This window comes from Delphinapterus leucas, chromosome 20, assembly GCF_059928025.1.
Source record: "Delphinapterus leucas isolate spDelLeu-1000000601 "Yukka" chromosome 20, BTC_Dleu_Yukka2, whole genome shotgun sequence".
NCBI lineage: Eukaryota > Metazoa > Chordata > Mammalia > Artiodactyla > Monodontidae > Delphinapterus > Delphinapterus leucas.
Window position 1 is genome coordinate 25,670,268 of NC_143148.1, and position 13,148 is coordinate 25,683,415.

Sequence of the window (13,148 nt, forward strand, 5' to 3'; positions counted from 1 at the left end):
TCTTTGAATCCATGAACGGGGGGTCCTTCTGTTATTTAGATCTTCTTTAATTTCTTTCAACTTGGTTTTTGAGTATATGTCTTGCAATTCTTTTGTTAAATGTAAGTGTTTTATTCGTTTTGATACTATTGAAGAAAATAAATTGAATTATTTTCTTCAATTCTTTTTCAAATTGTTCATTGCTTATGTAAAGAAATACAAATTGATTTTTGTATATCAGTCTTGTATTCTGCAATCTTTCAGAACTTGTTTATTAGTTCTAATGGTTTTTTTAGTAGATTCCTTAGAGTTTTCCCATGTACAAGATCATGTCATATGCAAATAGAGATACTTTTACTTTTTTCCAGTCAGGATGCTTTCCCCCCCTGACCCCCAATTGCCCTGGCTAGAACCTTCAGTACAATGATGGATAGGAATGGCAAGATCTATTCAGATTTTCTATTACTTTTTGACAGATTACTTTCAATAGTTTATATCTTTCTAGAAATTTTCCCATTTCATTTAGATTATCAAATTTGTTGGCATACAAGTTTGTTTATAGTATACTCTTATTTCTTTTTTATTTCTGTAAGGTTGATAGTAATGTGACCTGTGTCATTCCTGATTAGTAAGTTGAATGTCCTTGTTTTCCTTACTCAGTATGGCTAAATGTTTGTCAATTTTATTGAACTATTCAAAGAACCAACTTTTGTTGATTTTTCTCAATTGTTTTTCTTGTCACAGTTTCATTTATTTAAGGATTATTCTCTAATCCTTCCTTCTGCTTGCTTTGTATTCAGTTTGTTCTTTTTCTACTTTCTAAAGATGGAAGGTTAGTTTATTGATTTGGAATTTTCTTTAGTATATGCATTTATAGCTACCAATATCTTTATATGCACTACTTTAGCTGCATCTCATAAGTTTTAGTAACTTATATTTTTGTTTTTATTCATCTCGGAATGTTTTCCAATTTCCCTTATAATTTCTTTTTGATTTCCCTTGTAATTTAGGGATTAATTTCATATTTTTGTGAATTTCCAAATTTTAAAAAATTATTCATTTCTAATTTTATTGCATGGTGGTCAAAGATTATACTTTGTATGATTTCAGGCTTTTGAAATATAGATATTTGTTTAATGGCTTGCTTATGGTCTACCCTGGAGAATGTTTGCATGTGCACTTGTGAAGAATATGTATACTGCTGCTGCTGTTGGATGGATTGCTCTCTAGGTGTTTGTTGTGTCTAATTGGTTGATAGTACTATTCAGGTCTTCTCTGTCCTTGCTGATCTTTTCCCAGTTTTACCTATTATTGAATATATAGATATATTTATTTATAATATATAGATTATCTCTATCCATGTATATCCATAGATATGATAGGTATCTAGATATACTCATGTAAAGAGATTTATTGTAAGGAATTAACTCATGTAGTTATGGAGGCTGGGAAGTCCAGAATCTATAATGTGGGCCAGCAGGCTTGAGACCCAAGGAGAGCTGATAGTGTAGACGAAGTTTGAAGGCAGTTTGCTGGAGAATTTCCTCTTGCTCAAGGAGGCCAGTCTTTTTGTTCTTTTCAGACCTTCAGCTATTTGGATGAAGCCCACCCACATTATGGAGGCAAACTTACCCAAGGTTCACTGATGTAAATATTAATTTCATCCAAAACACTCTCCAAGTTGACACATGAAATTAATCATTGCAAATAGTATGTAAGAACTTAGTTTCAACAAAGCCCTCCTTCCCTCAGCCCTCTTTTGTACCATTTTTCTCATAGAAAATACATCTCTATACACTGTAAGCTTATCAACACAGTAGTATATAGTTGATTCTCATTATTTGCAGTAGTTATGTTCTATAAAGTTACAGCAAACACTGAAGTAGCAAATACTGAATTATTGCTCCTTGAAGAAATACAGGGTTAGCTTCCTGCAAGCCAGTTTGTCATCAATCAGTACATAACCTTGTTTTATTTGTGTTTCTGTTTAAAGTTGCCTTATTTATATATTTAATATATATTGTTGATTCATTAACATTAAACTCATGACCATAACTCTATAACTCACGCCTGAATGAAGCTATCTAGCACACGTATTTTCTCCGTAAGGCACATCATGGCCTTCTTGCTCACAGGAACACTAGACAGCACTTCAGCACTGCCTTTGGGGCTTTTTAAAGAGCAGAATAACTAACAAAAAACACAAAAATGCAAAAAACCTGGAACTAAATAGACTGCAAGGAGGATCCTTGCTTAGAATACAAGAATTAAAATAAGAAGGCAGAGCATCATGTTTGACCTCAGCTGGAACTATGCACCTTGGGTGATGTGCCATACCATGTCTGCAAACGACTGCAGAAGCACTGCAAGTATTAATTTTGGAGTTACAAATAAATTCTAGCAAGTAGGTGAATTTGCAAATATAAAATCCATGAATAATGAGGGTCAGCTGTAATTATCGTTTAATGAAGTTTTTTGAATCAGATAAGAGAACATAAAAGTCACAAACAAAAATGCATTATATTGTCTTTTTAAAAAATTTTATTGGGGTATAGTTGATTTACAGTGTTGTGTTTCAGGTGTGCAGCATAGTGATTCAATTATACATGTACATGTATTCATTCTTTTTCAGATTCTTTTCCCATATAGGTTATTGCAGAATATTGAATATAGTTCCCTGTGCTATACAGTAGGTCCTTGTTGGTTATCTATTTTATATATAGTAGTGTATGTATGTTAATCCCAAGCTCCTAATTTATCCCTTCCCCCTTCCCATATACTGTTTTTTATATTTACTGATGTAATTACTTTTATTAGTGTTCTTTTTGTGTGTGTTTGGATACAGTTTAATGACCTTTCACTTCAGCTTTTAATATGTCTTATAGTGTGATCTGCTAGCTACAAATTGTTTCAGTGTTTTTTCTTTTTTTTAAATCTGGGAATGTCTTAATTTCTCCTTCATCTTTGAAAGATAGCTTTGTTGGATATACAGTTCTTGGTTGAGTCTTTTTTTCTTTCAACATGCCCTCTTACTGCTTTCCATCCTCATGGTTTGTAATGCAAAGTCAGTTCTTAATCTTATGGAGGGTCCCTTGCACTTAATGAAAACAGTATTTTCTCTTGTTGCTTTTAAGATTCTTTGTCTTTGTCTTTTGACAGTTTGACTATGATGAGTGTAGGTATGAATCTCTGAGTTTACTTAGGGTTTGTTGAGCTTATTAGATGTGTCAATTAATGTTTTTTGGATATCCTTTATGCTCCTTTCTCTTTATCCTTTTCTTGGACTTCCAATATGAGTATGTTGGTAATATTTCTAATGTCCAGTAGGTCCCTGTGGCACTGTTCATTTCTTTGCTTTTTTTCTTTCTATTCCTCAGATTGATTAATCTCAATTGACCTATCTTCAAGTTCATTGATTCTTTCTTCTGCCAGCTAAAATTGCTAGTTAGCCCATCTAGTGAATTTTTCATTTAAGTTACTATATTTTTCAATCCTAAAATTTCTATTTGCTTCTTTTTTTATGATTCCTGTCTCTTTATTGATATTTTCTATCTGTTAGAACATTGTTTTCATAGTTTCCTGTAGTTCTTCAGATGTGGTTTCCTTTAGTTTTGTTTTTTAATTGTAGTAAAATACACTTAACATAAAATTTGTCCCCTTAACCATTTTTAAGTGTACAGTTCAGTGGTGTTAGGTATATTCACATTTTTTTTTTTTTTTGCGGTAGGCGGGCCTCTCACTGCTGTGGCCTCTCCCGTTGTGGAGCACAGGCTCTGGACACGCAGGCTCAGTGGCCATGGCTCGCGGGCCTAGCCTAGCCGCTCCGCGGCATGTGGGATCCTCCCGGACCGGGGCACGAACCCGTGTCCCCTGCATCGGCAGGCAGACTCTCAACCAGGAAAGCCTGCGCCACCAGGGAAGCCCTATTCACATTTTTATGTAACCAATCTCTAGAACTTTTCTGTCTTGCAAAACTATACTCATGAAACAGCAACTCTCCATTTCTTCCTTCCTCAGTGCCTGGGAACTATCATTTTCCTTTCTGTTTTTATAAGTTTGACTAATCTATTCATCTAATATAAGTGGAATCATACAGACTTGTCTTTTTGTAACTGGTTTATTTCACTTCGCATAATATCTTCAAAGTTCATCCGTGTTGTGGCATTAGTTTTTTTGAACATATATATAATAGCTGATTTTAAATCTTTGTCTAAGAAGTTTGATATCTGGGCTTCTTCAGGGACCATTTCTGTTCACTATTTTTTTTTTCTTTTACTGATTTTAGGCCATAGTTTTGTATTTCTTCATGTGTCTCATAATTTCTTTGTTGAAACTGAACATATATAATGTTATAATTTTTAAATATATAATTAGATTTCCCCCTCTCTCAAGGATTTGTTGGTTTGTTGTTGTTATTTGGTTTGTTTTAGTGTTTTTCCTGGTCTCTTTCTGTAAAGTCTGTATTCTTTGTCATGGGTGGCCACTGAAGTTGCTGCTTGTTTAGTGGTCAGCTAATGGTAGGACAGAGATTTTCTTAAGTGCCTGAATCAATAGGTCTCCCACTCTTTTCCAAGGGGCTCTGTGCTTCACTTTTGGGCAGAGTTTATAACTCTACCTTAGCCTTCGCTTCCTGCTTTTATACAGCTTCAGTGTCTGCCAGAGGTGAGCTTTGAAGCCTTTCTCAGATCTTTCCTGATCATATTTAGACTCCTATACATATATACAACCTAGATTCCTAGGAATATTTCAGAGCTTTTCAAAAGCCTCTATGAATATCTCATCACCCAGATTTTTTTCTTTAAGTTTTTTGATCAGCCTCTTGTTAGTCCCAACTGGTAGCGGTGCCTCAGGCAGCTGCAGTGTTAAACAATTGCTGTCGGTTGTTTTTGACAAATGCCCTGAGTATAGGGCTGTTCACACAGAATGTTCTCTGAGTCAGGTCAAATAAAGATAAATCCTGAGAACTGAGCCTTTCCAAGGAACTTTCAGACAGGTGGGTGACATTCTCTGGGGATATGGCTTCTGGGGAGCTCTAATCTTATTCTGCCCCTTACAGGGTTTGCTAGGCAACTGGTTTTCACAGCTATTGTGGTTGTGAGGCTATTAGTTTTCAAGGCTACCATGAACTTGGGAGAAGAGGAGGGAGTAAAGCAAGTTAATAGACCATAAAGCTTATTATATTTACTGAGATTCAGTTGTTTTTCTTGAATAAGAAAACGTTGCGGTGTGTGGGCTTCTTATTGAGGTGGCTTCTTTTGTTGTGGGGCACAGTCTGAATAAACAGGTTGTTGCAAGTTAATTTCTAGAATACTGAAAAAGTTGATTTTGACAACATTTGCCAGTTCTCATTGCTTTTATGGAGGAGCAGATTTTCAGACTTCCTTAGTCCCTCGTTCTAAAAATGCGTACTCATACATTTATTTGAATTCTGGGCTTAAATGATTTCATTGCTTCTGATCCTTTTATTTTGATATATTTGTTGTTCAGATGGAATATATCTTCAGGTTACTTTTTTTTAAGGATTTGTTTATAGATTATGTTTTGAGGCCCTTTATATTTGCTAATGTCTCTTTGTTGTCTGCACCAGTAATCCCCATATGTTTTGTTCACATATTCCATCAGTTAAAATTTTTGAAAATATATCTCTCTATAATATAAATACATATGTAATAAGGGTGTATTAGAATGCTAAGGCTGCCATAACAAAAATACCACAGATTGGGTGGCTTAAAAAAACAAACATGTATTTTCTCACTGTTCTGAAAGCTAGAAGTCCAAGATCAAGTTGTTGGCAGGTTTGATTTCTCCTGAGATCTCCTCCTTGGCTTGCAGATGGCTGCCTTCTCAGTGTGTCCTCGCATGACCTTTTCTCTGTGCTTATGCATCCCTGGTCTCTCTCTTTCTTCTTATAAGGACACCAGTCATATTGGACAAGGGCCCCACCTTTATGGTCTCTTTTAACCTTGACTATCTCCTTAAAGGCCCTATTTCCAAATATAGTCACATTGAGGGGACACAGTTCAATCCATAACAAAGGATAAATATGTAATATAAACATAACATAAATGTACCATTGTACTAATGTTAGATACTTATATGTACAACACACACAGAATAAATTTTTTAAAGTAAAGTAATTATTTTTAGTGAAAACAATGTATTCTAATTAGATAATTGTTTTTATTTTATAATGTGGCTATCAAAGCTTATTCCAGAAGTAAAAGTGTCAACTCTTATCATTTTCTTGTTGTTCACATCTTTGCTTCTATTATCTTTAATGATACTTTGCAGGAATTTTTTTAATCACTCCATTCATCCATTTATATTCTGTAAAAACAGTTAATCAGGCACACATGGACTGCAGTTGTGCTATAATTACATTTAAAGCAGATGAGTGAGGGCCCCACATCACCCTGGTATGTTATAGGATTTCTTCTCTTCTCTTAGAATACCTCATGTGTGTAACGTGTATTCCAAGTAAGGGCATTACTTCATTTTGTATATTAAATATTTTAAAAAACAATTTCTTTCTAGTATTTATAGATGCATAAAGATGAATATATGTACTCATATTTTCTACTTGCACTTTGGTGGGTTATTCTAAACATTCCACTTTGGTGACCACTGATCTAAACACAAAATACAGATGTAGTCACAATTGGGTAGTCGGTTCACAGGTGTTCACTTTGTTATCCTTTGTAACTTATGTGTTGTGGCATGTATTCTGTGTAATAAAATATTTTTAAAGCATTTTAAAGTAGTCATAAGTTTGCTTGAAAATTCTGTAGTTGTTATCCTAACATTCTGTCATTTATTATTGCACACGAGGAGTCTAAGGCTTTTCAATCTGTAGTGTTGAGTCTTCTAGAATATTTTCTTGGTTATTTCTTTAATTATATCTGATTTTACATTTGCTGAGACCTCTTCTTTAGTTATATCAATTATCTGTGAATTAGATATCTTTATTTTTTCCATATATTTCCCCTACATAGCTTTACTGCCTTTTTCTGCTATGCTCTGGACATTTTTCTCAACTTTGTCATCATCACTGATTTAATTTCTATAGTATTTGTATATGGCTTCCAGAGTTGATTTTAGTTACTTTATTTTACTTTATTTATTTATTTTTACTTTTTGTTGTGGAAAATATCAACCATAACAAAAGTTGATAAAATAGGATAATGAAGCATAAAACTTATAACCTACCTTTAACAATTACAATCTCATGACCAATCTTATTTCATCTATTCCTACCCATTCTCCCTCATCCCACTCCTATTTATTTTGAATCAAATTCCAGACATCATATCTTTTCATAAATATTTTAGCATCTATCCCTAAAAGATATAGACTTTTAAAAAGTGTCACCATACTATCATACTTAAAGATGACAGTTGCCACATCATGTGTAATAAGTGGAGTATATTCCTGGATTGCCTACAAACATCTGTAGTTCTTCTTTTGCCAGAAACTTACTGAAGAAAAATTCTCAGCGTACACCTCTTCCCAGAGTTTATCCCACCTCTGACTTCACGTCCCTAAGAATAAAATGTCATATCACAGCTGTTTCCATTCCTAGTCATACTCCGTAGGTAGGAATTATAGTTTCGGGTTTATGTAGAAATACCTTTTAATCAGGAGAAGAGAAAAAACAGCTCTGGTCATTCTTGGAATCTGCTCTTTTATGTGGGTGAGTTGGAAGGCCATGGAAGCCCTGACTCTGAAGTTTGGGGAAAAAGTAGAGGTTTGATGGCTAGAAAGTTCTGACTGTAATTCTTGTCCCTCCATGCACTCACCAGTTTACCTTAAGGTTTCATCTGAGTAGTGGTTCCTAGAAATGATTTTTATCTGGCAGACTAATGATTAGTATTTCTGATGTTGTTTAAACTCTACATATCTTTTTGTATTTTCCTAAACAAAAGACGGAGGTAGGCAAATTGAGCATCACTGATTTTCTGTCCTCATAACCTAGGTATCCTGTAATACACTTTAAAAGACCTCAGTCATAACTCAGGAACCTTGCTTTATTAATTTTTCTACTTTTTAAAACCTCAGTGTCTTTCGTTTTATGAATTCATTTATTTTTTATTTATTTACTTTTGGCTGCGTTGGGTCTTTGTTGCTGTGCACAAGTTTTCTCTAGCTGTGGCGAGCGGGGGCTACTCTTCGTTGCGGTGCACAGTCTCTAGGTGCACGGGCTTCAGTAGTTGTGGCACGCGGGCTCAGTAGTTGTGGCTCACGGGCTCTAGAGTGCACGCTCGGTAGTTGTGGCCCCTGGGCTTAGTTGCTCCACGGCCTGTGGGATCTTCCTGGACCAGGGCTTGAACCTGTGTCCCCTGCATTGGCAGGCAGATTCTTAAGCACTGCACCACCAGGGATGTCCCAAAACCTCAGTGTCTTAAAATTTTAAGGGAAAAAAAAATTACTTCACTTGAACAGTAACATATCCAACATGTATGTATTAAATTTAATTATAGCCATTAAATGATAGATTTTTATTTAACTAGACAGTGGGTTTAACTAAGATTGCCATACATAGATAAACAGTTTTCAGGTAGTTGGTAGACAGTAATATTACACTTAACCAATTTATGCTGAACATGATTAGAATTGTCTTTGATGACTTGAAAGTAACATTTTTATAACATTAAACATTATTAAGTCTTGTGAAAATATGAATAGTAGAACTTTCTAGGAATTGTATTCTAGATACACACTGAGTTGCCAATAACGATGAATGTTTAACAAAAGTTAAACATTCAAGAGTTTTCAAGAGTAAGGGGCTTCGAATTAACTTGTGGATATATTTAAAAACAAGTAAAACTTTAGAAAGGGAATCAGAAGCAAGAAAAAGATAGTTATATAATAAAATTGTGAGTGGTAAGTATTTTAGTCATTTTGCTTCCTTTTTGCCTGTGCATATCAACCCTATTTATATCTATACTAACCTAGTCTAAGTGAAAGTGGTAATATGTTGAAGGTTAGAACATGTGGAAGCCACTCATTGCCTTCTTTTAAGTCCAGTGTAGGCCTCTTCACTGCGCGTGCCTATGACTTGGAGCATTTGAGCAGTAATCTAAGAAGATATATTCTCCTTAACATACAATTGTTCAACGTTTTAAGAACCTAATTGGTAAATTATCTCATTTATCCAACTAAAATATTTTTAAGAGATAGTAATATTTTGCTCATTATAAACAGAAAGGTTTTACTTTTTTAAAAACTGTTAGGGGAATTTCCTGGCGGTCCAGTGGTTAGGACTCCGTGCTTTCACTTCAGGGGGCGTGGGTTCGATCCCTGGTCAGGGAACTTAAGATCCCACATGCCGTGATGCAACCAAAAAAAAGAAAACCTGTTAAAGACTTTCTGATAATGTTTGAGGAGGAATATACTAATTATTATTTTACCAGTTACCTAAGAATTTCAAAATGCTGTACAGATTTACTTAATATTCCCATAGCAGGTAAGAGAGGGTGTGTTACCAAGAGGGAAACTTGTTCTGCAGGATTGATAACTTATTTATGGCCACACAGTGAGTCATTAGTAGATTTGAGAACAGCTTGAATGGCTAATTTTTGCTTCTTTGTGCTTACATATGTTCAAAAAATTTTAGTTTTAGTGTTTAGTTTTTAGTGTTATCCCCATATTTCCCAAACTAACTGTATTGAGCAGAAGTATCCTGTTTTAATTTATACAGCTTTCTTTTGGAACTACTGAATCTGTTTAAATGTTTATTGTTCTCCCACAGGTGTTGGATCCTGAACAAAACCATAACTTCACAGATCATTATCTAAATGTGGCCTTTGACCTTTCCCAAGTTCTTTTTATAGCTACTGCCAACACCACTGCTACTATTCCACCTGCTTTGTTGGACAGAATGGAGATCATTCAGGTGCCAGGTACTTGATTTGTAAACAAAATCATTATTTTGTTAAATAATGATTGTTAAATAATGATTTTGATCAATAAAAAGCTATTTCTTGCTTTTCTGAGCATAACTCTTTAAAACTGGTCAAGCTGTGGAGGTTTGAGTAAAAAGTTGATTTGCCAGTGTATGATCTTCAGAAGTTCTGAATCTGGCATATAAACCAGCTTTTATATATTGTAGATTCAAAGTCTACAAAATTTTGTTTGTTTTAACCATGACAGACAAGAGTGTATGTACATTGTATACAGCATAACGCTTTCAGTTTTAACTTAGCATAAAAGAATGATCATTTTTATGCAAAACAAGATATTCTTCTTTGAAGCAATTTCTAAAATTATAGATAAAAATAATTTATTTTTTTAAAAGTCAGTGTCTAAAACACAAAAATAGGTCTTTACATACCCAGTGTAGCTTCCTGTCTATCAGATTTTGAAGTTTTTACCATCTCTTGGAAAGTAATCATTTATTCTTGTTAAGAAATACGTCCTAAAACTTTCTCTTTATTACAGCTGGCCTCATTTTTATATAAAAGTACAGAGTGCTTTTAAATTCTTCTTCTTTATAGTTGAATCTGCCAAGTAGTTATATACTTTTTTTTTTTTTTTTTACCATGTCTTCTCCTTCACTGGAGTGTGTAAAAAAAAGTCCTTTAGTTACTAACACTAAATAAATCCCAGTGTTTTCACCTTATTTAAATTCCTCAGAATTATTTTTCCCTAGAAGAGATCAAATGTCAGTGGGTATCTTTTAAAATAAAAATAAAGTATAATCTAAATATATATTTCATATTAAACTGAAATATATTTTCACCCTCCAGTAAATGATAATTGGATTTCTTAGTTATCTGCAAACCCTGCAGGTCTCTGTATTTAATTTTAAAATATGGTGGAGAATTTTAAACTTGCTTTGTGCCTATTTATAACACTAAAATAAGTAATGAGAACCAGTTGCCTGGAAACTCCAAATCAAAATCCATAAGATATACTAACGTGAAGTGAAATAATCAGGGCAGCTGCTGCAGAGGTGGACATATGATGCCACCTTCTTCTGCAGTTTTGGTTATCCTATCTTCTAGCATTTCCGATATTTTTAATTGCCTTTTTCTACTCAAAAGATGCCTTGTCAGTTCATCTTTTTAATTTTTGCTTGTTAAATGGAAAGGGGCAATTATTGTGGGGGACATTTGTTTTAAAGACAAAGTAAATTTATACTCGTTGAGGCTTTTAAGTAGATAAGACCACGAAGTCTTTTAAATATATAAATTATGTATAATTCCAACATGTAAGGCATAAAACTTTTATAGGGAAGTCTTAGTTTCTGTTTTGTTTGTTGCTAAAGTTTATAGTTGGAGTTCTGGAAATAGCTCCTTTGCAGCTCTTCCCTTGAAGTCTTAATTGAGGTCTCTGTTGTTGCTGCTGTCAGTTTTTTCAATTATGTGTCAAATTATGCTAAAGAAAAGGGATGTATTATTTTCCTATTAAATAATAAAAACTCACATTTGAGTTAAGGAGGTAATTATCTCTAAGTTAATGAAACAGATTTTTTTCTCTTCTTTGAGAGATATATCATTAATCAGAAGACTTTTCAAACACTGCTTACTTAGTAAGTGCTTATTTTGTTTGTGAAAAAGTTGGAAATTTTAACAATTATTGATTGGAGATTAAATTTCTTTATTCTGATTATAATCTTAGTTGAAGTCATACTTAAATTCATTCTAAATCCAAGATCCATTGCATCTGTGTTGGATTTATGAATGAAGCATGGCACTGTGGAAGCAATGTGAATAATCACAAAGCAAAATCGCTTCTTTTCCAGGGTATACACAAGAGGAAAAGATAGAGATTGCCCACAGACACTTGATCCCAAAGCAACTGGAACAGCATGGGCTGACTCCTCAGCAGATCCAGATCCCTCAGGTTACTACTCTCGACATCATCACCAGGTTAGTCAGCCGTCCTGAGGCTTCAATAATGTTCAAATCTGAAAACGAGATTCCTATTTCACTGGCAACTCACAGCATCCATTTCTCTCTCTCCAGCAGATTCCCAGCAAGCATTTCCATAACTATTGATTTACACAGGGCTCTGTATTAGGCAGAAATTCACAGGGAAGGCATTTAGAGTATCTTCATAGATAACTAAGGACTTCAGTTGAGCCAGAATTTCAACTTTTCCACTGTTGCAATATAAGGGATTAATTTGATAAATTTAACAACCAAAAACATGGAAAATATTGAGACACCTTTTATGTCCCAGGATCTTGAAACTTGAATTCTCCTGAGAGTGAGATGGTACTTTCAGACATCAGTTTTAAGTTATTCAGATTTTCTTTTCTTCTCTTTGAGAGATTTTTAAAAAATCCTTAGTGTTTTCATCTTCAGAATTAACACCAGAACAACAGAGAAGGTATTTTCCCGAGTTAGCTACCAATTGGTTAAGCCCGTGGCAAGCAGCGCATAAATTATCTGAGTATTGCTGAGTCTGATTTATAGATGGCATGTTTGAATGGAAAATATATCCTGTTGAGAACTTCTATCTACAATAGCCTCTCACAGTTTTCCTGGCTCAGTATTGCAGGTCTGTTGCATCATCTGGCAAATTGTGTCAGGCTGCCAGGACTCCTCATGCAGCCCGTTCCCAGTAACCACTGTTTTTTCAAAAGAAGTGAAGTCTCCCTCTGTTTTGAACTTTGACTTAGAGTTTGGCCAGTCAGGCTGCTTTTTGATCTAAGCCAGCCTTCTTAAGGAAGTCTATTTGGAAGTCTGTTTAAATTTACTTATGAAACAAGTAAGACTCAATCTGACCTAGGAGTTCCTTTTCTTAACTTGTGATTTATTGTGTGGATAATGCCAGGGGAAATAAAGTAGGTGATTTCTGCGCCAGAGTCTTCCAAAAATATCATTATTCCAGATAATACCTCTCATGTCTTTGGGTAACTTTCAACAAGTCACTTAACCTTTTTGATAGCTTCCCCATCTGTAAAATATGAGTGATAGAGAAAAATATCCATTCATAGCTTATCTGGAGCTAAATACTAATGACTTGAAGAATAATCACTATTTGTATTTCCCAGTTGTTGCCTGGAGAATTATTTCTTTTTTATATACTTTTTAGCTCAAAACATCAGCTATTAAAAGCTGTGAACATTAGGAAATTTCTCTGAGCAGTTTTAATTTTTATAAAAACAGCACAGGTATTTGCTCCTCCAGGCAAGTTTTGGGTATTTAGTGAGTTACCCAATT

At 34.4% G+C, this 13,148-nt stretch overlaps 1 protein-coding gene across 2 annotated transcripts in view; it reads left to right on the forward strand.

Annotated features, from left to right (window-relative positions):
* The window catches only part of LONP2 (lon peptidase 2, peroxisomal), a 98,137-nt gene that overhangs the window by 48,699 nt on the left and 36,290 nt on the right, over nucleotides 1–13,148 (forward strand). For both annotated transcript variants that reach the window (XM_022555161.3, XM_089902995.1), the window contains exons 9-10: nucleotides 9,728–9,878; nucleotides 11,723–11,849. In XM_022555161.3, coding sequence (XP_022410869.1) covers nucleotides 9,728–9,878; nucleotides 11,723–11,849 — 278 coding nt within the window. The remainder of the gene's footprint in view (nucleotides 1–9,727; nucleotides 9,879–11,722; nucleotides 11,850–13,148) is intronic.